Source organism: Papaver somniferum, chromosome 6, assembly GCF_003573695.1.
Source record: "Papaver somniferum cultivar HN1 chromosome 6, ASM357369v1, whole genome shotgun sequence".
Taxonomy (NCBI): domain Eukaryota; kingdom Viridiplantae; phylum Streptophyta; class Magnoliopsida; order Ranunculales; family Papaveraceae; genus Papaver; species Papaver somniferum.
In genome coordinates this window covers 176,361,160-176,387,381 of record NC_039363.1, presented here as the reverse complement: position 1 = coordinate 176,387,381, position 26,222 = coordinate 176,361,160, and the positions used below count along the sequence as shown (strand labels likewise).

General features: G+C 34.8%; 1 protein-coding gene across 1 annotated transcript; it reads left to right on the top strand.

The window, feature by feature from the left end:
* Positions 1–1,604: 1,604 nt before the first annotated feature.
* Positions 1,605–17,211, top strand: LOC113291877 (uncharacterized mitochondrial protein AtMg00810-like). Its single transcript, XM_026541360.1, has 3 exons — positions 1,605–2,169; positions 16,773–16,825; positions 17,155–17,211. Exons 1-3 carry the CDS (start codon positions 1,605–1,607, stop codon positions 17,209–17,211), a joined length of 675 nt encoding a protein of 224 aa, XP_026397145.1.
* Positions 17,212–26,222: the final 9,011 nt, after the last annotated feature.

Sequence of the window (26,222 nt, the reverse complement as noted above, 5' to 3'; positions counted from 1 at the left end):
TTCATATGGATCTGTTTGGTCCGATTCAACAAGCTTCTGTTGGAGGTAATAAGTATGCCTTAGTGATGGTAGATGACTATACTCTTTTTACATGGGTTGCTTTTCTAAAAAACAAGAATGATACTCTTGAGGAATTCAATATTATTGTAAACAGAATACAAATTGAACAAGGTCGCAAACTTAAAAAAATAATAAGCGATCGTGGTACAGAATTCAAGGATACGAAAGTATATGAATACTGTAATGAACTTGTGATTACCCAACAATTCTCTGCTCCCATTACACCTCAACCGAATGGTGTAGCTGAAAGAAAGAATAGAAATATTCAAGAAATGGCAAGAGTAATGCTTCACAACAAAAACCTACCATTAAATTTCTGGGGGGAAGTTGTCTTTACAGCCTGTTATCTAATAAATAGAGTTTACTTAAGATCCAAAACTCTAAATACTCTGAACTATGGTATGGAAGAAAACCTAATATGAGCTATTTAAGAGTTTTTGGAAGAAAATGCTATATTCTCAAAGATAGAGAACATAGAGGAAAATTTGATTCCAAAAGTGATGAAGGAATTTTTCTTGGCTACGCTTCTGATAGCCGTGCCTTCCGGGTATAAAACATCAGGACCAAAGTCATGATGGAATCAACTAATGTTGTTATCGATGACATTAGTGACTTTAGTCAAGACAACCACACTACAACAGAGCTTCCTCCCCCTGAAACTGTTGTTAAAGAAAAACAGACTGTAGAAGAACCCTCTCTGGTTCCTCTAATTAGTGACACTGATGATAAAGATGAAAGTGAAAGTATTGTTCAAAAACCTGCTAAGTGGGTACATCAAAGACACTCTACTGAAGACATTATTGGAGATGCCAACGCAAGAGTTATGACTCTAAGAGAACTTCAGAATGTCTGCCACTATTCATGCTTTCTATCTTCAATAGAACTAAAGAATATTGAGGAAGCTCTCAGTGAACCTGCTTGGGTTAACTATATGCATGGGGAACTCAATCAGTTTAAAAGGCAAGAAGTGTGGGAACTTGTTCCAAAACCAGCAGGAGTCAACATTGTTGGAACAAAGTGGATCTACAAAAATAAATCAGATGAGTTTGGAACCATTGTCAGAAACAAAGCCAGACATGTTTCTCAAGGATATTCTCAAATTGAAGGTATTGATTTTGATGAAACTTTTTCTCATGTTCCTCGTTTGGAATCTATTAGACTTCTACTTGCTTATGCCTGCTATCTTAGGATAAAATTGTTCCAAATGGATATCAAATCTGCATTTTTAACTAGGGATTTAAAGGAAGAAGTCTTCGTAGCTCAACCAAGAGGGTTTGAAGACCCATCATTCCCAGATCATGTTTTTAAACTTAAAAGGGCCTTCTATGGTCTAAAACAAGCTCCTCGAGCTTGGTATGACAAACTGGCATCCTTCCTACTTAAAAAGGGATTCTCTAGAGGTGGTGCTGATAAAACTCTTTTTACCAAGTGGAGTGGTAACCATGTCCTTATAACACAAATATATGTAGATGATATCATATAATGGGTCTACCTCAAAAACTCTAACAGATGAATTCCTAAATCTTATGAGTGGAGATTTCAAAATGAGTAATGTCGGAGAACTGTCATATTTTCTTGGCTTGCAAATACAACAACAAAGGGACAATATCCTTCTATCTCCAGAAAAATATGCAAGAAATCTTGTTGAGAAATTCGAACTAAATCAGGCAACACCTATGGCAACTCCAATGCCAACTACTAGAAAACTCCAATCTAATCCAGGAGAAAAATCTGTTGATCAGAAACTATATAGATCCATGATCGGAAGCTTGCTGTACTTAACTGCAACAAGGCCAGACATTGCCTTCAGTGTAGGATGCTGTGTGAGATTTCAAGCGGATCCTAAAGAATCACATCTTAAAGCTGTAAAACGTATCATAAGATATGTTATTGGTACTGTGGATTACGGTCTTTCATATTCAATGGATACGAACAATAGTCTTGTTGCCTACTCAGATGCCGATTGGGAAAGATGTGTAGAAGATCGGAAAAACACCTCAGGTGGTTGCTTATATGTTGGTCAAAATCTTGTTGCTTGGCACAGCAAGAAACAGAGTTCACAGTCCTTATCAACCTGTGAAGCAGAAAACATTGCTGCTAGTACATGCTGTACCCAACTATTATGGATGAAACAGATGCTCATCGAATATGGAATAAATATTTCAACTATGAACATCATGTGTGACAACTCAAGTGTTATTCGCTTGACTGAGAATCCGGTTGAACATTCTCGTACTAAACACATAGACATTAGATATCACTTTATTAGAGAATTGTATGAGAATGGTGTTATCAAATTAGAGTACGTTCCATCTGAGCGTCAACTGGCCGATATTCTTACAAAACCCTTAGATAGAGCAACATTTGAAAATCTAAGGAAATCCATAGGAATTATCAAGGTACATTAGTACCGATTGTGAACCATCATGGTTTGGGTGACTTTTTGATTTAGCGGGATTAAGTTCTAGCCCTAGTAGATAGGATTTATCAAAGGATTATGAGGGGTTCTAATAGAAACATTATGTGAAAAAGTCACAATATGTTGAATCGGTTTTGTTTTATCATAAAAGCATATGTGTTTCGACGGTTTTCAACTTGCTTGCAATTGTTAAAACCGGTTTTCAACCTTTCTTTGGTGAAGGTTGAGGTATGTTTTTATTCTTTTGTTCACACATAAGGATGACAACGTGGTGATATTTCGATATCAATTCTCCCTGGACGAAGATGCAATCATATTGGAGAAGTGGATGCGAAATTTGAGGTAACAATCTTGTTAGTTAATTGTTTTCCTGTTTAAGAAAAGCCTGAGTTTATATTATATATATTGTTGCTTTTGCTTAACAAAATTTAGGTTCAATTGATATTTATTCCATGATGTGTGTGTGGATGTGTGTTTCAATTGGTTCCTGTTAAGAAAAACTATTGTTATCTTGCTTTATTGTGTGATATCAATCGTTTAGGCTTATAAAATTTCAGTACAATTGATGTGTGTGTGTGATTCAATTGGTTCCGGTTAAGAAAAACTATTGTTATCTTGCTTTTGTATGGTATCGATCGTTTAGGCTTACAAAATTACGGTGCAATTGCGGTGCTTATAATGTCTATTATTGTTTCAATTGCTTCCGGTTGAGGTGAATAATTATGCAAGTTGATTTATTTTGGTTTGTATGATTATTTATGGCTTAACGAAATAATATGTGTATGAGATGAGTTGTTTAGTCCAATTCTATTCCGGATAAGAAACTAAGTTAATTCTGATCTTAGTTTGTCTTATCAAAGTGAGGTTTCGGTTATTCAAGTCTAATCGAATGCCTAAGCAAAGAAATGCTAGTTAACTAACCTACTATTTGGTTTGTTTAAAATTGAAAGGTCTAAGTTTATGGATAATTAGAACCTGATGAGAAAAATGGAGTTTATTCTTTTATTTTGGTCTTATCGAATTAAGCGATTGTTTTTGAACAATCGGTTTAGCAAAGGAACTAATGTGATTAGTCGTTTTTGGTTTGCTAAACTAAATGGGAAAAATTGTTTCGAGAAATTGTTTCCTTGGTAACATATCAAAATAAGACTACTTGTAGTTTCGGTTTTGATATTGGTTATCAGAACATGATGTGTGGAACCCTCGTGCCCAACTCTACAGGATTGCAAGTCTATTCTGAGATTTGTAAGATTCTTTTCGTGTTGTCCTTTATTTTTTCGTTTCTTTGTCATTTTTGTGACAAAAAGGGGGAGAAATATATGGAGTAAACAAGTGATACTGGCATTGATTTTATATTAATTGGTATCACTAAGGAAAACAACATTGGTACTTGAATGTTTTATCTAACGAAAGAGTGAAAGCACGGACTAAGGGGGAGTAACATGTCATATATATTGGTATAACAAAGACGTGCAGATTGAATATCTACTTGTATTCCTTAGGGGGAGTATTTTCTTTGTTATTATAATGTCAACAACGACATTTTCAAGGATTGAATGTAAGCAGTTTCACTGTGCTGTTGAATCGGGAATCAAACAGATTGTAATAAATTATTGTAATTTGTTTATCCATATGATGTAAGAGTTTTGTCACTAAAATTGACAAAGGGGGAGATTGGTTGAACCTACCAAGCGTTGCTATGTCAAGTTTGGTTGTCATATTTTAGTGAATCAAAACTCATGTTAAGAGTCGCTTGATTATGTACTAGAGTTAAACTTCGTATAGGTTAGCTTGAAAGCATTAGGATATGAGACATTACAAGTATTACGAAGACTTGAACATGTTAAGAAGCAAGGAGATACAACGACAACAATCATCCTTCCACTTGAGGTTAGTGATATTTGACTTGAACAGTTTCATTCCCTAACGTATCTTTCAAGTCGTGCATATTGAAAACATAAATGCGAATCATATTTGAACTCTAGATAGACATAGTATTAAGGAATACAATACGAGGTTTATTGCTTAACCATTAAACTTTGTAGATAAGACATCGCCATAATCATTTGAATGCTATTGAGATTATGTATGTATGAGATGGGGATTTCATCCTAGGGAACAATGTTTACATGTGTTCTAAGGAAGTAAGTTCATAAACTCGTTTTATGAACCGAAAAAGGAAATTGCCCGGTGTTATTGGTTTTGTTATTCATTGCATATCTTATGAACAACCAATATGTGTGATAAAGTAGAACCGCTCACAACTTGTTTTGTTTTTGGTAGAACTATTCACAAAAGCCTGACTTTTGTATTGGTCTAACTTTTATTAGTAAAACCAATCTTAAGTAATCACCTTGGTATGATAGGATTATGTCTTCCTTGGGGAAAGGGAACAGATCCTTGTAAGGGAAAGGGAACCGATCCTTGTAAGGGAAAGGGGAAGCAATCCTAGTATGGGAAAGGGGGAACCGATCCTTGTAAGGGGTGCATTACATCAAGGGGAACCGATCCTTGTATGGGGTGCAACAAGGTTTACAACATAAAGGAGAACCGATCCTGTGAACATGTGCAACACATATAAGTTAGGTACCATATATATGTGGGGAACCGATCCTAGTACCTAGTCAACCTAATATTTTGGGAAGCTAGTGTGACTATGCGTAGTACTTACATGGAGTTAGAACCGAAACTTATTTTGGTAGAACCGTAAACCCATGATTGTGATTGAATGTTGACTTGATCAATCACATAGTTCTTGAAAGTCAGATGAACCAATTCAAAACTTGTTTGGAAGTGTGGCAAATCGGTTTCAAGGTTGTAAGTGTGGAAGAGAACTTACAAAGTTAAGATGTCGACAAACTTTGAACACATGCTGAGAATGTTTATTTCTATAATTGTTCAAAGATATTCCTTAACGGCTAAGGGAAGAGAATCCCAGGATCGAAACACAAATAAGTTAAGAATCTTTTAATTAAGGTTATTAATTTCATTTGTATGGAAATTACAGAATTGGTAATGTGCATTTACTAATTATATTTTCCAAGAGATTTTTCGATTGTTATTTTTGGACAGAGCATTTCCAGGAATTATGAAAACCGAATCTGTGCATTTATGAATATCTTGAGAATATTTTCGGTTTTGGAAATTCCTTGGTGTCCAAACTTCCTTGTCTATAAATACACGAAGTTTGCATTTCTAGCAAACTAATCCTTCGTAACAACAGACTTCCTCTTTTGTCTTTGTTACTGGTGTAGCCGCCTATCGGAGAGGGGAGTAATCTAATTAGGTGAAATCTCTTACGACCGCTCGTTTTAAAGTCTTCTTTGGGATTGAGAAGCTCTAGCGCGACCCGTTGGTGGGAAACTAGATAATTGCGTTTTATCTTTGTTTTCGATTGATTTGATTGACTAACGGTGGTTCAAATCTGATTGCACCTAGTTTGTTTATTCTTGAGAATCTTCTCTTCTGATATAAGATTCACTCAAACTAGTTCAGAGTTTCGACATGGATCTTTAGACTGTTGTTAGTTCTAAAGACGATCTTGTGATAATTCATTGTTAACAGACTCCGTTCTGTGCGTGATTGATCACAAGAGATTCAAGTGATTGTGTTCAGGTTTTTATTGAAGATTTAAGAAGATTTGAAGAAAAAGAATAATTGAAGATCTAACTTGGGTTTTATAATATTTTGTGTGCACAATGCTTGTTTCGGTAAAAGAGGATCCAATTAATAATCGGTTTATCCTTGTGGTAGATTGGATATTGATTAATTAAGTAGATCGGCATCAACACGGTTCTTCGGATTAAAGGTGTTGTTGGCTTAATCTTAAACGATTACCTTAGGATGATTAAACATAAGATAGATCTAGACCCGACGAAGGAGTTTATGTTAAGATAAACAGAAGAACATTTGTCCGACTCATATCACTTGGTTGAATATAGTTGATACCAAACAAATTTCTTGTTCCTTTACTGTTTGGAATACAAACCAAAGGGATTGTTCCAAGTACGTGACTTATTCATAGGTCGGAGGCGTGGGAATACAGACAGAACTAAGTGAACTATATGGTTAGTTACTTGGTCTCAACTATACGAAGTTAGGTGTAATTTTGTGTAGCGGCTTAATCCTGAGAGTATTCAATTTTGGACTAGGTCTCGGGGTTTTTCTGCATTTGCGGTTTCCTCGTTAACAAAATCTTGCTGTGTCATTTACTTTTATTTTCCACATTATAATTGTTTTATTATAATTAAAGTAAATTACACAAACGTTACTTCCTATTTACTTGATAAGCAATCCTATTGTGTTTGGTTAAGTCCGAACCTTTGTATCAAGTAAACATACTTCGTTGTTGTATTGTCTCGATCTCGTATCCATAGACAATCACACAAAGTGTCAACCGATTAGTTGTATTGTCTCGACTCAGTCCATAGACAATCACTTTCAGAGACAGGACTTATAGGTAGGAAAAGTTTTAACTTGAGGTATATTTGGGTACCCTCGCCTTTTCACCAAGTGTTGCTTATATCGCACACCCAAGCAAACTGGAGAATTCAACGAAACATAGACGGATAAACGACACTTTCGGGGGAGAAAGTTGAATCTTACTCCCTCATTAGACTAAGCCTAAGAGTGCTATATTATAGGGGAGGTTGATGGTTTGAAGCCACCTGATTCCTTGTTCAGTGGTGGTTACAGTTTTGTGGCCTTTATGATATGACATTTATCATGATTACGGTTGGACTCAAGTTCTTTTAACGAGGGGTTTGACAAGGGTATAATCAAACGAGAATGCTAAGGATTTTAGGATATCTTTAATTTGAATCCTATCGGTTTTCTAAAAATCTAGAGATTTCAAATGATTCGACAAGGTTCTACCTAAATACCACCCACACTTTTCCTAAATAGCACCCACAGTCTAAAAACGAAATAATTGTTGACCTAATATAAAGTGGGCGATAAAAACGTGTTGTCTTCTCTAATAATCATGTAACTCCATTACAACTACCATCTATAACAGGGGCCATCGCAACCATCACCTTTAATGTAACATCATTAAAATCTGAATTTTATTTAGATTACATCATTAAGATCTGAATTTTATTTAGATTAATCTTAATCTTAATTAAATTTTGATTTTAGAAGTAAAGTGAGGTTTTTATTTTTACGTGATCTAGATTGATTAGGTTCCAATTTTTAATAGAAAAAAAATAAAGTTTCAATTTTAATCTTATTCATGGTATCAATACCGAAAATCTATTAACTAAGTTTCACAAAATTAGTTCAAATCCATTATAAGAACGAACATTCATGCCTTTCTAAGTTGATGAGGTATAATACGTGATATTTATAACTAAGATCCGTGCTACATGCAGAGGAGTGGTGGTGATAAGATGTCTGGTTTTAGTGGTAATGGTAATGACAGATATTTGTGCATTTATGTATTAGGGTGGTAGTAGAGAAGAAGGTGAGTTATGATTACCTACTTTTGATTAAGTTTGTAATTATTAAGTTTTTAGATACTGGGTGGTATTTAGGTAAAGCATATGTGGTATTTAGGTAAAACTTTTGACAACGGGAAGGATCTCTAAAGATCTAGAGATTTCAAATTATTTGACAAGGGAGAAGTCAAACGAGAATTTAGAGAATTTTTAGAGATTTTTAAGACTCTAGAAATTTAGAGATTTCAAATGATTTTATGGGAATATTTTAGAGAGTCTTACCACAACTAAAATAGCGGAATTTTTGCAATTTATAACGACAACAATAAATGTGATCATAATGGATTTGTTCTAATCATTTTTTTTAAGGTAAAATCCAATTGTGAATGGGTGGAGCAGTCCAAGAAACCGCAGATGAAGTCTTGATAGCCCATGTGAGACTATTATACTAGACAACCAACCTAACTTTAGATAAATAAGTATATTACCTTTTGGAATGGAATGTTCACGCATATGTTCATATAAAATAACTCGAATTCCATGATCATCGAAAAAATTCGCATCGTATCTAGCAATCCAAGTTCCCTAAAATATCTAGGCAATCTAGATTCCTTAAGAAAAATCATGTCTTTTTCTATTATCTACAAAAGTGTAGTATCTTTTCAAAGATATCATCCATCAGATCTGGATTTTGTATAATACTTTGTCTTTTTCACTTTTGTTACGTTCAATATTTTTCTCTATTACCAAGCTTTTGCTTTGTTACCAAGATAATCAATCTCGTGATCCTCAATTATTCTTTATAAAATACTATTTTATATTGTTTCGTAATGTAGATGGGGAAAAAAGATTTGCTGGTTTTTTAGGGAAGTGAAGAGATGACGGTTCGGGCGAGACTCCTCAACCGAGCAAACTGCTTAACCTCACACAGATGCACTGCACGTGAGTGCTTTGAGTTCGAGAGATCAATCTGTAGGACTCCGGCCTAAACCAAGTTAATGGTCGTTCCATAGTCAATTCGGTCACAAATAGGGAGATGGGTTGATTTGTAGGAGGGAAGTTGAGAATTGTGGGATCAATGATGATCAAGGATTATGGATGTGTTGAAGGTTTCTTCAAGTTTGTGTAAATAAGTTTCGAATGATCGAGAGAGTGTTGCTCACACGATGATTCTTGGTTAGACGATTGATGATTGTTTCAGTCATCAATTCAGAACTTATTTATATTGTCAGAATAACGAACACATTGATCCCAGTAAGTATGACGGTTTCTGGAGTGAAAGAATGGGAAAGTGGGAGATCGTGGTAAAATCAGTTCCATGTCATGCGGAGAATTGATTGATCATGCACCCACCTCTTTGCTAACTCCTTCAACCGTCTGCACGACTTACTCACATTTCTCATCGTGGATGAACACACGTGCCGTAGGCCGCCAGACCAAAACCCTAATTGATATTCCCTCATGTGACGTGATTGATGTCTCCTGAACGTGGAGTCTGCAAAGCAGACGTGTATTTGATTAATCAGTCGTTGACTTGATTAGAAAGTGAGTCTAAGTTTTGTTGAATTGAGCATGAGTGATGAATGCTCAATGATTCATGGATTGAACATATCAGATGTATAGTCCTTGTGTTGATATCGCTTGTCTGAGAAAATATTGATCAATATTCGAGCAACTGAGCAAGTATTGCTAAACTCGACGAATTACTAAATTTTGATAGTTGGATCAATATTCGAGCAACTGAGAAAGTATTGCTCGATTCGATGAATTACTGAATATTGATAGTTGGATCCATATTCGAGCAACTGAGCAAGTATTGCTCAATTCGACGAATTATTTATTGGTAACGTGACCCAATAAAATATTAATTAAAATATCGGCAGACTACCAAATATTATGTAATTAATATTGATTATTGGATCAACATAAATTTATTAGTATTTGAACTTGCTCAGATTGATGATTTGTGGAGCGTTTGTTCGAAACCCTAATTTTTGATCATTGTTCGTCAATTGATGAATTGTTGAAAATAAGTCATGAGTGAGGGAGGGACCGACCAAATGGGATGATGGACGACCATGTGGTGCCCAAGTGCTCGAGTGAGCGTGCACCAGGGTCCTTAGTTGACCGGTTGGCGAAAGAATGATGATAAAATGCCGGTTTCATCATTTATTAAAATAGTGCCCGTGTGAAGGTTAGGTGATAAAACCTAATTATGGAGAAGTGAGGGACCGACCAAGGGGGCGTGAAATCGGCCCTTGGTGGTCGCGGGACCAGCTGATGGTCGTTTGAGAAAATTCCAAGTTGTTGGAAAGAGTTTGGACCCAATATGAGCAATTGAGCAAATTAGGTCAAAATTATAAGAATGTGCAGGACCGGCTCCTTGCAACCCTTAGGGACGGCCTTAGTCGGTCAAGGAAGCATGCCCGTGTCACAATAATGTCCGAGTCTCAATCCTGAGATTTTTGATATTTTATGGTGTGCGTTTGAGCAATATCTCGGATTTCCAGAAGAGTTCGATCTTTGACTGAAATTCTTGATTTTGCTCGAATGAGCAAGTAAGAACTTTGCTCGTTCAAAATTTGGAAAATATTAAAATAATAATATTTCATTATTTGGCGTGGGTAGCTTATTCGATCCTGTGACCATTTGACTTTTTGACTTTTTTCATAATTTGAGCAATATTTGAGAAAATATGAAGAAACCATGTTTGCTCGAACAGAGGAGTTTCATGAGATGAGGGAAATAATAATTATGAAAACAAGGGATTGCAAGGTGTGGGACCGGCCACGGTTAGGGCATGTCCGGCAGGCTAGGTAGCCCGGTCCCGCAACACCTTCCCTATTTTATTATTTTTCATGAAACAATAAAAATATGGAGAAACCGTGAGTTTTGCTCAAACAAGGAAAGTTGCTTGAATGAAGGAGTTTTCATGAATTCATGAAAATAAATAAAATAAGAAAAATAAGGGAAGAGGCGTGGGGGACCGGCCACGGCGGCATGGCCGGCCGGCCGGTGGGCCTGGTCCCTAGGCGCCCCTTTTTACTTTTTATTATTATTTTATCTCTTCTGTTTTGTGTAGGATTCCTCGTTTGTCCATATTTTCGAATGCTCGTTCGTGCATTTGGGTGCTCGTTCGTGCATCATTGTTGAAACAGAGCAATAATCATGAATTGTGCATCTATTACCAATCCATGAATCCAACCGGGGAATTCAAGGAACGGGGTAATGAGATGAATTGATTATCTATTACTAATCCATGGAGTCAGTCGGGGATTCATGGAACGGAGTAATGAGATATAATAGATTATTTTCTAGGAATTCAATGGCGAATGTCACAGTAGAATTAATCTATTGTAGAATCGAGATATGAGATGGTTGAAGCATCATACTCGTTCTGAAAGGTGTATAGTCAGGGAACAATCGTGCAGCGTTGTTAACGTCCTGAAGACGTTTAGCCCCCTCAACACACAATTATGTAGGAGCCCGCCTGAATCTATACACGGTCTCTCTACATGAATCAGGGAACAACGAGTGTCGCCGACGTCCTGAAGGCGTTAAGCCCTCTCAAAAAACAATTATGTAGGAGGACCGCCCAATCGCTCTTCTATGTAGAGGTGGGTCTCTCTATGTAGTCAGGGAACAACGAGTGTCACCGACATCCTGAAGGCGTTAATCCCTCTCAACAAACAATTATGTAGGATGACCTCCCAATCATGTTATTCTACATAGAGGTCATGATGAAATGCGAAACATCGAACGCTCAGCTAGTGGGAGGCCTTTCGAGAATCATATTTATCATGGCTCTGAGAGGAACTCGATCAGAGATCGTGAAACGGTTCACGGATCCTAAAACATGAATCGTCACATGCGTTCCTGAAGCCGGGTCAGAAACATGCAGTATCATGATTTTACGATTTTGACCTTTGTCGAAAATCCACCATCAACACATAATTAACACAACTCTCAATTTTTTTTGGAGGGTGAACAAAATACCGAAAATTCGGTAAGTAAATGAGTTTTTAGTTACCCACTTTCAATCGTGCACTTTATTAACTTGTAGTAGCGGATTACTACTACACTTGTTTTAATGCGTTAATGCATGTGGGGGTCATTCATCTTTATATCGGGTTATCCCTTTTTACTTCACTTTCTTTTACTTAGTATAAAAGAAAACTCTATAGTTTTTTCGGGTAAGTTATTTTAATTTTTGCATCTTAAATTCAGAAAAGCTTTAATTTTTTTCTTCTAATCTTTTAATTTTCAATACATTCTTCTTTTCAGTGGTAATGGCGTCCACCACCACAAGCTTCATTCCAACTCCTGTCGACCTAATTTTTGAATTGTATGATCTACTCTATTCGTTGATCATCTTTTTTCTTAGAGTTCTGAGGTTACTGATTACACAAAGCTTTTGATCCTAGAGTCTCACCTTGCTTGTTGGTTTAAAATCCCCATCTATTTTCTTATTCATGACTTTCCAAAAATCATTGATCTTGCTCCAATGTAAATGGAGTTTGAGTTTTTCGGTTAGATATATAAAATTCTAGAGGTGAATGAAGGTTTTCCTGAAGACTAGAAAACTACTTTTCTACAATTGAAGGTTGAGTTCACCAGTAAATCTTCGAGGAACTCGAAACCCAAAGAGTATTTTTTATAGGAGTTCTGATGATCCTTGGAAGTTCAAACATGACAAGATGGCCATCTTTAAAAGTAAGATAATAATTTATTTATTTTCCGATTTCTGGGAGTATGGTCATGCTATGAGAACCGATAATCCTCGACTGAGGACTCGTCCCAAGCCATGGGACTTTCTTGGAAATTTTGTCTCTCTAGATTTTTTTTTTTATAATTCTGATTTATTATCTATCATTGACTTTCATGTAAGAAGAAACGCGAACAACCTCCTGGATTTTCTCTTCAATCTAAGAGACTCAAGTCTTCTTGATCTTGAGTATGTTCAACCAACTACTCATGATGATGACAAGTTTTCCCTCAAAGTTTGGCCAACTACTGTCCCTGAATTAAGCTGCTATACAAATTGACAACCACAACTTCGGATAGTTGAGACCAAATAACCTACTCCCACTTACTCATTTTCTTCGATATCACTACGCTTACGGCCAATCTGGTCAACACATGTGATTCCCAAGATAGAGTCCACTATTTCAAGTCGCTTCACTTTTTGTGAAGACTTATGCTCTCAACTCCTTTGCAATGCTTCATTTTAAAACACCACAATAAGCGCCTTAAACTAATAAAAAATACCAATATTACCCTCTTCACAGAATCAAAAACTCTGAGAACTTAAAAGAAATTTTCTCATCCTAGACAGATCTATGTCTCGATTGATGGAATGAATGTGGGATTTTGAATATATGATAGGATCTAAGGTAAATCTTGTGACAGATTTAGAGACCATTGAAAAAAGCACGACTACTGCAACTCTGATAACTCTCTCAACTATACTCATGTTGCAAAGAGTTTCTATGGAGAAGGACACGACTTGTCAAAACTTGAAAACAAGGCATAACACTGCTGCTTCTAATACCACGACTGCTAATTCTTCATAGAATCACAACAGACGCTGCAAATCAAAATAGTCAACCTTCCATAAACAAAAATAATAAGCTAAAAACTGGAAAGAAAATGTTAAAAGCAAAACTAAAACAGTAGCAAAATTAAACAACGAGATTAAAATTAAAAGAAAAGAAATTAAGTGGCTTCGCCTAGGTACAAACAATAATCCCAACCGTCAATTCCTTGTATACAACATTAGGTCAGTCAAATTAATAAACTGCACCCCAATTCTTTTTCTGAGTCACAAAGAAGCTCCACCAAATCAATGTCATGCACCCAGATTCTGTATAGGATTTACAACAAATGAAATAAAATAAGAAATATTTCAATTTCCTGAACATCCTACCGAAATAACAACACCAGTAATCGAAATTTCACCTTCATACGTTGTACCAAAAATAAATGTAATTACAATAATATCATTTTCTCTTATATTTCTTAACAAAAACAATAAATTCCTCTTGTACATTTGATAATATTTCTAATAAAGTGTGATAGGCAGGTGCGGCGAAGGTGGACTTCGAGTGGGGTTATTTTCGGCAGGATTAAACCTGAAACTTCCGTCATTTTTATTACTAGTTCATTTGATTGATTGTTGAAATCGAATCTAGGTAGTCCTCTCATAGGTCCGCTCCTGACCTGGGTATAGGCAATATATTTAGAAAAGAAGGAGGCGACATGCGATGTATTTTGGAGAAGAAGAGGATTATACTGTTTCAAATAAGGATTAGACCTATCAACGGTACTTATCGAAACATATATGACCTATAACGTATCCATTTTCGATAAGGATTACCGAATATCAAATAAAAACCGACGGATATTAAAAATATTTGACGGATCCGTTCCGATAACAATTTCGGATATCCGATAATATCCGATAGTATTTCATTATAATAAAAATAATTTAAATTCTATTTTAGTCTTTCTCTATATTTCATAAATCACAAAAAAAAAATCAAAGAAAACCTAAGGATATTCAAATAAAGCCAAGTACCTTGATCAAATGCAAAAATTTAACTTTATAAATTATTACATTAGATGATTTAAACAAAACTCAAATCTTCTCTACCAGAATTGAAAAATTCTCCGCTTTTCTCAAAACCAATAAAACTAGTTGTGTTTTTGTTCTTCCATAGTATTTTTATTTCTACGTCTTCATATATTACCAAGTTAACAACTAAATATATTATTCAAAAAAATAAATAAAATTGCATATGCATTCTTTAACGGATATCGGATATTATCCTATAGGATAATGCCTTTTCCGTATCCGCTTCACTAAAGTAAGAATATCCGATAAGGTATCTGTATCTAATATCAGTTATCCAAAATTTTGGATAATATGCTAACGATTCGAATGGACTCAGACGGATATCGAGTATTCGATTATCCATTGACAGGCCTAATAGGGATGGCCATTTTCCCCACCCGAATCCATCCCCATGAGTACCCATTCCGTTTGTGTAGGGTTTTACCCGCACAAATGCAGATGAGTTTGGGTATGGTAATACCCGAAATTGCTGCTACGACATCACTACAAGAAAATGGGGATTTAGTGTCAAAATAATGGTCAGGAAATCCCCTGTTTTTGTCTCGAAATATTTTCTGAGATGGATTTTTTTTTGTCACGAAGTTGTCTCAAATACCCCGTCTGGGAAAGTATTTCTGGACAAAATTACAAACGGTCACGAGAAAAATTAATTAACAACTAAAAAATTATTGTCAACAAAAGTCTCTTTCACCAACGAAATAAAATTGTCTGCGAAAGTTATTTTAATGACGGAAAAATTCGACACCGAAAGGCATTTTTTTGCGAGCAATATTTTTGTCGCAAAAATATAAATTCCAGGACAAACGAAGTTGTCTTTAATGATAACTATTCAAAACCAATTAAATTGTCTCAAAAACGAAAGTTTTGTGTCAATTTAATTTGTCTTTAATGATAACTATTTAAGACCAATAAAATTGTCTCAAAAACGAAAGTTTCGTGTCAATTTGATTTTTCTTTAATGATAACTATTTAAGACCAAAAAAATTGTCTCAAAAGCGAAAGTTTTGTGTCAATTTAATTGTCTTTGATAGTAATTATCTGAAACAAATTTTTTTGTCTCTAATTAATTTAGTCCGAGACAATATCAATAGCCTCTGAATATCAAATTTTGAAGACTAACTTATTCGTCTATAAATATTTTATTAGTGACCAAATTTCTTGTCTTAGAAAGAATTTTCGAAGACAAAATTCTTCCTCCCTGAAAGATTTATTTTTGTCTTTAAATTTTTTAACAATGACAACTCATTTTTCCTTTAAAACAAACTTTCAAAGACAAATATTTTCATCTCTAAAAAACAACACATTTTGTCCCTATATATCCTATCAAGGACAAATACTTCCTCTCTAAAGATAAAAAAGATCGCCTCCAAATATCTTAATAAATGACCGTTGATTTTTCCTAGACAACTTTCTTGTTCGTTAAAGAGGTTCTTTTGGTCTCTAAATATTTTATTAAGGACTCTTTGTTTGCCTTAGAAAAGAATTTCAAAGACAAAATTATTCCTCTCTACAAGATTTTTATTAATGCAAACGACAATAATAACAAAAATTCATTCAATAAAATCATAATAAATACTGAGAACAAAATATTTCGGTTCTATTCAATCAAATACATTACCATTACTATGGCAAACAACATAAAAACAAGAAAACTACCAGAAATTTAAATCCATGTAGAAATGAAATCTCTTGACCCTGCTATGCTTGTACCATCTCGACTGTCATCATGACTATTGTTTAATATGCACGTCTTCACAGATATTAAACAAGTGCCACTCCAGTAGTCATCCCCATTTATCTTCAAAGTTATTCAGCCAGGTTCATTTGGTTCAACATTTGAATCAATGTCTCTTGTTGGAATAATGCATTGCCTGCTCGCTTCTTCGGGATTCCATTTCCTTGGATTTGAACCAAATCTCCAGAAGGCATAATATATCTTTTCATTGAAAATATCAACTTCGTATCTTTGCTCTCCTTCAATGATGCTTTGTTGTTGGATCTGAGTCATCTTATCCTACACAAAAATTACATGTTAGTTTACAGGTGATGAAACTAGGAAAAATAATTAGACAAAAATCAAGCTAATATAACTTTGTGTTGCTTAAATTTTTTATTGATATTCGTCTTTAAGCTAATAGAACAAAAGAACCTGGCTTCTCTTCCAAAGAAAGCTTATATAACTTTGTGTGACTCACAAATTTTATCGATCTTCATCTTTAAGCTAATAGAACAGAAGCACCTGGCTTCTCTTCGGCTGCAAAGAAAGGAGAGCAGGTGAGATACTGATTTTAATAAAAAACTGAAACAAACATATATATATATATATATATATATATATATATATATAAGAATTTATACAACACAATTCAATTTTCATCATACAGTTACCGATTCGAACAAAATTGTCTAACTAAAAAAATGAGCATTTCGAGTAAATATCTGATGCTTCTTCTTCAAATGTTATGAATACTTCAAGATCACACTGGCCTACAAGATAAAAAGAAAACAATAGAAACATATATGAGCCCTTCTGATGGTTTGCTCTTTCCTAAAAATGGTGATGATAGTTTAAAAACTATGATATACCTACTGCGCATTTGCAGGTACATCTTAAAGCCAGTTCCGGAGCTGGGACAGGTGATAGAACCTCGAGTGAATGATATGGACCAACAAATTTTCCGATTAATAAATGTGCATATAATGAACAGTATTATTAAAAGCACTAACAAACTGTCGGATTCAGTCACACCTCACAAAAGTATGATATGGTCATTTCTTATCCGGAGCTGGGGTCGAAGATCAAAATACAACCAAGAAAATTTACAAGGCTCACAATACAAAAATCACCTGATGCAACAACCGAAAGATTTTGTTAGGTGTTGCAACCAATTCTTCTCCATATTAAAACCCTTGGAGACCAATGTTTTATCATTTACATAATCTCCACACTGCAATTTCCACAAATTACTATTTATACATGGATGAATGAAGGACTTCCATACTTTAGAGTCCAAATGTAATATCCCCCCTTTTCTCAGCAGCCCCAGCAACAGAAAGAGTACTACTACTCTCAGGTTGCCACTCCAGATCATAACATCATCCCCAACACAAAATGCAGGAAATATAAGAGAGTCAGAAACAATTCTCACTTACACAGGAATACACCAAACACCATTCCTCATAAGCTAACGCAGTTTCATCTGCCTGAATTGAAATATAAAGTTTGTCTACGAATCTACAAGAAAACCAATACCCATCTCGACCTTGCAACCACCTGACCAGCTACATATCAGTTGAGTGTTTGATCAACTCTGCAAAGAAAAGCATGTTTAAGGCACATGAAGCATAAATTTTAGACATAATAAACCGATAACATGATTAGGTAAAAGAAGAACAAACCTTTAGGCTAATAATACTTGAGGGGGAATAGTGAAAGGAAGCCTTTTGTGGTCCTCCAGTCACATATGCCTCTTCACAGTAATGTGAATGAAACCCACCACCGGATTTAGATGGCTTTGAAGATGGTCGTGGAGATTTCTCCTTATTTGGTGGCTGAATTAAAAAAAAATATATACAAAATCAGTAAAACAAAACCGATAAAACAATCAAATTGAAAAGATGAATAAACACACAAAACCATCGAATTGCAGTGATGAAGTCATGTACTCTAAAAACATAACCCCGAGGAAGAAATCAAAACCCTTATTAGAAATCGAAATCGGCATCGGCGTCCTAATTAGAAATCAAAGCCCTAATTATAAATCAAATCCCTAAGGAAAAAATCGACAGAAGATGAGACAACTGGTAGAAATCAAAACCATAATTAGAGATCAATACAGACTAAAAACCGAGATCTGACGAAATTTGTAGAAAATATACCATTGATTAAGAAACTTGAACACGATAAGCATCTAATGAAGGTGGTGCGTCACCTGATTTGCTACTGGTACTAGAACTCTTTCCTCTATTTTTTTTTCTATTTTTGTTTCTTACGATTGATGAAGAAATTCCAGACGAGAGCTTGAGAAAAAGATACCAGACGATAAAGAAGAAAAAGAAAAGGGTTTTTGATAAAAGTTATCGACAGCGGATCTCGGCAGGGCCGACCCTGTAAGTTAAAGCAAACAAAGCAGGGCTTGAGGCCACATAACAAAAAGGGCCACAAAGTTTCGAAACTTCTCTTACCCCCAACTGAAGGATTTAACTGAACAATCTTATTATAGGGGCGGCATGTTTTATTAGAGGGGCGACATTTTAATAGGACAAAAATGGTCATTACATCATCATTTAAGGTGTCCCTTATCAAATTTTTTTTGGAAATGACAAATTAACCCTCATTATTGATAACCTAGTTTAGTGATGATAATCAAGTTTAATGTTAAAGATTAATTTCACTTATATTAACTCAAAATCAAAACAAAATCAGATTTTTAGAGTTAAAAAGAAAAAAGTTTAGAGGAGAAGAAAAAGAAAAACTTTTGTGATATTTGTGAAACCCTAGATTTTGATTCACTCAACCAAAATGAGTGATTCCAGTGACCCGATATACTTCTAAATTAGTTCCCATTAGCTTTTTCTCGCTCAAAATTATCTAAAGTACGTAACAAAATCAAAACTTTAAATTTTCAGAAGAACTTACGGTTGCAATTTTGCTCGTGACCAACCGTAACTCTTAGTTACGGTTCGTAAGTTATCGAATACCAACCGTAACTGGTTATATTTGGGGAAGATCCAATTGTAAAACCAGTTACGGTTGGTAATTAAATTTGGACAACAACCGTAACTAAATTACGGTTGGTAACTAATGATTCAAGACCAACCGTAACTACCCTACGGTTGGTGTGCCAACTTAAATTTTAAACCGTAAATCATTATTTGATAAATTCTTAAGACACAGGATTATTTACGGTTGGTATGGTTGTTTGAGTAACAAACCGTAACTAAATTACGGTTGATAAATATGATGCAAATACAAACCGTAACTGAACATATTTCTCAAAACTAAGAACTTACAGTTGGTATTTGAGTTAAAACCAACCGTAACATCAACCCAATCTACAGTTACGGTTCGTATTTAAGTTATTACCAACCGTAACTCACATGCAACCAGAAATTTCAATTTCAATTTTCATACAAAACCCTAATTTTTGATACAAAATTAACTTAAATCCAACATGATAAACTAAACCCTAACTGGATTTTTCCAAACATTTTTCGAATCGTCGATTAATCGAAGACGATGAAATTTTCAGTTTTAATGGAGGTTACGGTTGATGGAGGAGAAGAGAAGATGAAGAAGATGATGAAAAAAACTGATTTGATTTTTTCTGATTCATTAGGTTTAAAAAAAAATTGATTTGAATTTGGTTGATTTAAGGTGAAAAGGGTAATCTAGTCAATTTATATCCCCTTAGGACATCCCCTAACCAACTAAAGGGACATTACTATCACAATGCCGCCCCTCTAATAAATCATGCCGCCCCTATAATAAGCTTGTAACTGAATGATTATGGTATTGGTGACACACATCCGATATGTGTAATGGTGAGGTTTGAACACGTAATGTCATCTATCTACGCATACACCTTTGACTTTATCAGGGGTAAAATGCTCCCTAATCTTAAGCTAATATGAATTATCTAGTTACCTTATCTTTGTTCTTTTGTCCATATGCATTATTTATTTTGCATTAAAAAAATGCATTATTTATCTTTTTGAAGCATTGACCGTATACATGTGTATTTACGTATTCCCAATGGATAGCACCTTTAATACCTACGTACTTTCGTACATACTACACGTATATATCAGCATTCCATTTTGCATAAAAGTTGGCTTACAAGTTAATGCAGCTCACGCAAAAGAAAAGAATTTATGAGCATATATCCAATCCTAGTTTGTTTCAGAAATCTCGTAGTTCCCTACTATTTGGCTATTAAGGAATCAAGGTAGAGACCCGATCTTAGGTAAGGTATTAATGGTGTTTTTTTTTTAAAATCAAAAATACCTTATTAGCTATTAAAAATCGATAGAAAGAATTGATCTTAGTGTGGTAGTAGTGATCTTTTTTCCTGGCCAGAAGTGCTAATTCCTGCTATATATATAAAAAAAAAATCAGGACCACGAATTGTGTTTTTTCGATTGAGGCCACCAGAAAACCAGAACCGGCCCTGGATCTCGGTCAAAGGTATAGTATGATATTTACCGACCGGTGGATATTTCTCTTGGAATTCTCCTATGGATAAAGGCAAGGAACAACATTTTTATTTATTGATCAAAATAAAAAAGAAAAAAACAACATTTTTATTTTTTTTAATCCGACCCGTTAAGATCTGACTGAAATTATCCAATTCGGATTAACTCAGTATGTTTGTTGTTTTACGTCATATATGATTCATCTGATTCAAAAATATGTAAGTTAATAGCTTTGACTTATGAGTTAGGGATATTTCATTCCATAGTTCAAAAAGGTCCGAATCAGGATCATGTGTGACTCAGGTTGCGAGTCAGCAAAACAAAAAAACACACTGTAAATGTACGCGTGATAAGCACGAGGTTCGAATGACATCAGGGCTGCACATGGGTCGGGTTGGGTAGGGTTTGGCCTCACCCACCACCCGACCCACTGCTGGTGGGTAATTGAACTTTTCACCCGCGACCGACCCACCATAACAATGGGTCGCTTTTCACCCGACCCACAACAAGGCGGGTTGGTTGGGTCGGGTGGTGGGTTACCCCTCATAACTTGCAAATTACTTGTATCATGATTCATGAAGAATTACAGAATTCAAGTGTAGAAAATTAAAGTTACTTGAAAATGAAGGAGACAAATATTTTCCATAAACTTCTTTGTTAAGACCTAATTTACTACTAGGGGTGGATAAACCATTTCCGACGAGGCATACTGATCAGCTGATGAAGCAGCCATTAATCAATTTGCTGGTAACGCCAACACAGACGTGCTCCTTTCTTCCAGGAAGGCAGCAGCAACACTGTAACAAAAGAACGCAAAACGAAAATCAGAACCAAATTTCTTATTCAAGATGAACAAAAATTTTAACACCAACCAATTCAATCCATGAGACAACACTAATAATAAGTTATAACCCGATGGTAATTCTTTAATCAATTATAACTAACAAACATCAACCAAATTCAAGTTTCAATTCTATGGGCATAAACTTGTTGATATCTCAATCCAAGAGTAAGACAGTTATTGAAAAAATCATCATTTTGAATCTACCTGTTTTTGTTTCACCCCATAATGAAACCCAAACCCAATTCCCAAACACACATACATATATAAATATACTCCAGAAGCCTAAATTTTCTAGGGTTTGAACATCCAATATCAAGTTCCTCAAAACTGTATTAACTTATCACTCCATAAAACATAACCAAAATACCAAAATTATGACTTTCCTTGTCTATTAAAACTACCAAACATCAACATAACCTTAAATTATCACTCCTGCTGAAAATGGAGAAAATGGAGATAATGGAGAAAATGGGTAGTTAGTTAATGATTAAATTTCCTAACACTGATATGAATTTGATGGTTGAGTTGTAAAGAATTTGATGGGTAGTTAGAAAATGGGTAGTTAGTTATTTATTTGATGGGGCCTATACTTAAAAAGACAGTCAATGGTACTGTAAACAGGTATGTATATAGGCAAGTTGGTCATACATTCAATTGATAACTATTTTCTTAGTTCAAAAGTCGTTTCATAAGTATCTCTAGCTCTACAGTTAAGAGAACAGGGAAACAGATGATTGCAGATAAAACAACGGTCAGGGTTAGGTTAATTAGCAATCAAAAAAGGATGCCAAGGATAAAAAATCCCATCGACAGAGATCCAAGGAATAAAAAAAATGTAGGAAAGCAAATGAACAAACAAGGAAAACAAAAAATCTTTTCGGCAACGCACTGACATTTGCAATCACAACTTAGTCAGCGTCAAAATCAACGACACTCTCCACAGCACAGGGTACTACATGTGAATGAACAACAAGTTTCACTTAAGAAACATTTGTATCAACATCATATGTCCTCCACTGTCTACCACTGATAGCCGATCCATGTTAAAATAATATTTACAACCAAAAACTAGATAGAATTTCATTCAAGACACATAATACTATACATTTTGGAATAGCTAGTCATGTTGTAGATAACACTTTTAAAATGGGAACAGCCCAACCATTTCATTCAACCAGTATCCATAAAGAAAGATCCTAACAGGAAATCAAAATTATCCCAATTTTAGCAATTTTCATGTTAAGTTAGAAAAGTGTAAACAAAAAATCACAACCATTTTTACATATTGTTTCATTCAATGATATCTACAGAAAAAATTATAAGAAATCTACCAAAAATAATAAAAAATATTATTCTTTGGAGATCAAGAAGAGGGATAAGAACTAAGAAGAGAGCAAATTACGAGGTACGCAAGGGGACTTTCTCCAATCCCTAGAATGCAACTTAAGAATTTCTTTGGCCTTCTCAAGAGTTCTGGTTGTAGAGTTGACTTGAAGAACTAAACATAATTTTGCAACAACACCCACTGCTAACATTTCCTGAAGAACGTTAGGAGTTGCAGAAAATTTAGCAACTGAGTTCTAATCCCTAGATTTCAAATGAATCCCTAGATTTATTTAGGAACTGAGTTGCATGTTTCAGTAACTAAGTAATTGAAATCAATTTCAAATGAATCCCTAGATTTATTTAGAAAGTCAAGAACAATCAACAATACATAGAGTTCAACTAGTTGGGAACAAGTTTTAAGTTGATTCATACCTTCAATTCACTAATCAAGATTCAAGAACAACGAATTGACGAAGGAAGAAGAGTCTCCGTGACTCTGTCTCTGAGAAGGAGAGAAGAAGAGGCCGAAGTGATAGGTGTGGGATGCGAGTGCGATGCTTAGTTAGGGTTAGGTATTTTATTTTTTCAATCCAATGGATGAGATTCATTCTAGGATAGAAAATTGAGATTCATTCTAGGATAGAAAATCTAAGGGCTAGCATGCTAGGGAATATTGGGAGGGTTGGTGGGTCGGTTCGGGTGAAGGAAGTTCCTACCCGCAACCGACCCAACATACGGTGGGTTTTCACGTGCCTCACCCGTAGTCGACCCATACCTAGGTGGGTCGGTACGGGTACGGATATTTTTCGACGGGTGTGGGTCGGGTCGGCGGGTCGAATCGGTTATGTGCATCCCTAGACATCAAACAAATTCATGGTTTAGATTTAATCTTAGAGTTAGGCTCATGTAAATCAATAAGTTGACTTTTATAGCCAGAGAACAATTAAAGGTTTCCACGCTGAAATATGCATAATATCATTGTTATCGTTTTGAGTAGATATAGCACACTCACAATTGTGTATTAAAATGAAATGATCTAGTCTAAACTGTGCATTGCCAAAAAATATTAGAACATCTGTATCTCTAGATGAACCATAGAACACAACAAATGAAACAAATATAATGTAATGTCTTTGGACAAACTTAATGGTGTCATCTAATATCTAGAAACAACTAAAAGTGTGTATCAAAAGTAATTCTTTTTATTTCCATTACATATTTATTTAAAAAGATTCTATACATACTATCCTGACTTACTTAGTTATTATTATGTCGTATCAATTCTTTATATAAAAATATAAGCATTTTATTGTTATATTTTTCTAATGGTTTCGAACTGGCATCCGTTTATACCTAGACGAACTTTATATTATCGTGAACATAAGTAATTTCCAAAATGGTGAGGGTATCTATAAGCCTTTTTTTTTTCTTGAGATATGGTTTGCCTTTCGCTATATGGTGAGTTATGTGATTGGAAAGGAGAGACATTTTAATTGCTAAGAAACAAATGAGAAAGCCTGTTAGATCTCTTATCATAGATATCAAAGTTTTGCTTCTTAGTCTGTCCATTAGTATTATTTCTTTTGGAAATATAAAACTTGATGATTTTGTATTTGATTGGGAAAATCGTTTTAGAGAGTAGTTTTACTATATGCTCTTTTCTTCTTATATCCCGTGAGGGTGTTATCTTGGCACCCTTTCTTATTTATATTATCTCTGCATTTTCAGGCAAAAAAAATCCAAAATGTTACAAAGAACTGCTTCTTGATCAGGAAAGATCTTGCTTGCAGAGCTCTTTCGACATTGGCTTGTCTTTTCTCCCTGACCCATTCCTTTAAGCAGTGATAGCATCTCGATATCCCTTGCTCAAATGCTAGTGTTTGCAAAAGGATTAATGATTAGGCCATTTGCGAAATCAAGATGTCAGGATCCTGCTCAAGCTAGCTAGTATTTAACTCAGACTTTTCAACTGTTACTTAAATTAATTACTGAATTATTATTTATATCTTCCACCAATTTTTAATGTTGTTACTTAAAATCTTAATTATAAACCATTAACATAAAACAAGATCACAAAAAAGGTGAAGATAAGAATCACCATTAACGATAAAGGCTAAAAACTCATTAGATCGTTTGAGAAGTTATACTCATTTTCAATTCGAGTATAAAATTATACTCGTTTTCAAATTTGGTATAAAATCATACGCATTCTTAATTCGAGTATAAAACTATTTTCATTTGTACTTGAATTGGAATCGAGTACTATGATGAAATAGCAAGTGAAAATAATGGGTTAACCAGAATTGGTATAAAAGTTTTGTGTACAAAATTAAAAGCCATTTCTTATCAACGACAGAGCTTTGGTGGTATCGAAATAAGATGGAGGCTTGATGAGTTGATAGTGATGATGGATTTTGGTTTTCATTATTGTCTGAATTTTGGGGTTTCATGGATTTTGTATTCTCAGAGCGGTAGTTGTTTGATGGTGTCTGTAAAGAGACGTGAATGGAGATGGAGTGAAGTTTCTTCAAATAAACTGATTTCAGTTGCCAACACCTAAAATGGGTTCCAAAGTTTTGAGGTGAGTTATGTGTGGAATGGTACACCACGACCCATAATCTTAGTATCTATTTTTTTTTCCTAGCTCCCCTAACCTTAAGATATTCTCATCTCCAAATCTTCAATATTTAGGAATTTTCCGTATCTTTCTCTGAAGATCAAGGAAAACCAAATAACCGATTTCGCCGGATTGAGTAACCAATTTCCGTCTAAAATTGAGCAAAATTATTTTTTCTTTTCCCGCTGCTGTTTTGATTCATTGATTTTTATACTCCCTCCAAAATAAATGTAGACCTAAATCAAGCAACTAATTTCCGAATAAAATTGAGGTTTTAGTTTCTTTTGGCGGGATGATTCCCGCTAATTTGTTTTGGGTTTCGAATTTCAGTCTGTTATATAAACCATAAGTAACTTGTAAATTTACCAATAATCTCTTCAAAATCTTGTTTCTTATCTTCAAGGTAGTCTTTATATTTTTGGTTTTACATGACAATTTTCCTTGATTTTGCTTTTAAAACCCTTATTATTTTCAATGGTGTTGTGATTGCTTGATGGGTTCTTCTTCAATGAATCTATTCAAGCTTCCCTAATGGTTTAGAACTCCACACACTAGTTACTTGGTGACGGAAATCTGGTGTTTTAAATCTCATTTTTTTGGTACTTTGACTGTAAGTAATATAAATTTGTGATTCTTTATCCTTTTGCGTTGTTGAGTATGGTTGTTGATGGGTTCCTCTTCCATGGAAT

Coding starts and splice junctions, on each gene's coding strand:
- LOC113291877 (XM_026541360.1), top strand. CDS start 1,605: ATGAGTAATGTCGGAGAACTGTCATATTTTCTTGGCTTGCAAATACAA. Junction 2,170..16,772: donor CATTGCTGCTAGTACATGCT/GTACCCAACTAT, acceptor TTCATCTTTAAG/CTAATAGAACAGAAGCACCT. Junction 16,826..17,154: donor CTGCAAAGAAAGGAGAGCAG/GTGAGATACTGA, acceptor GCGCATTTGCAG/GTACATCTTAAAGCCAGTTC.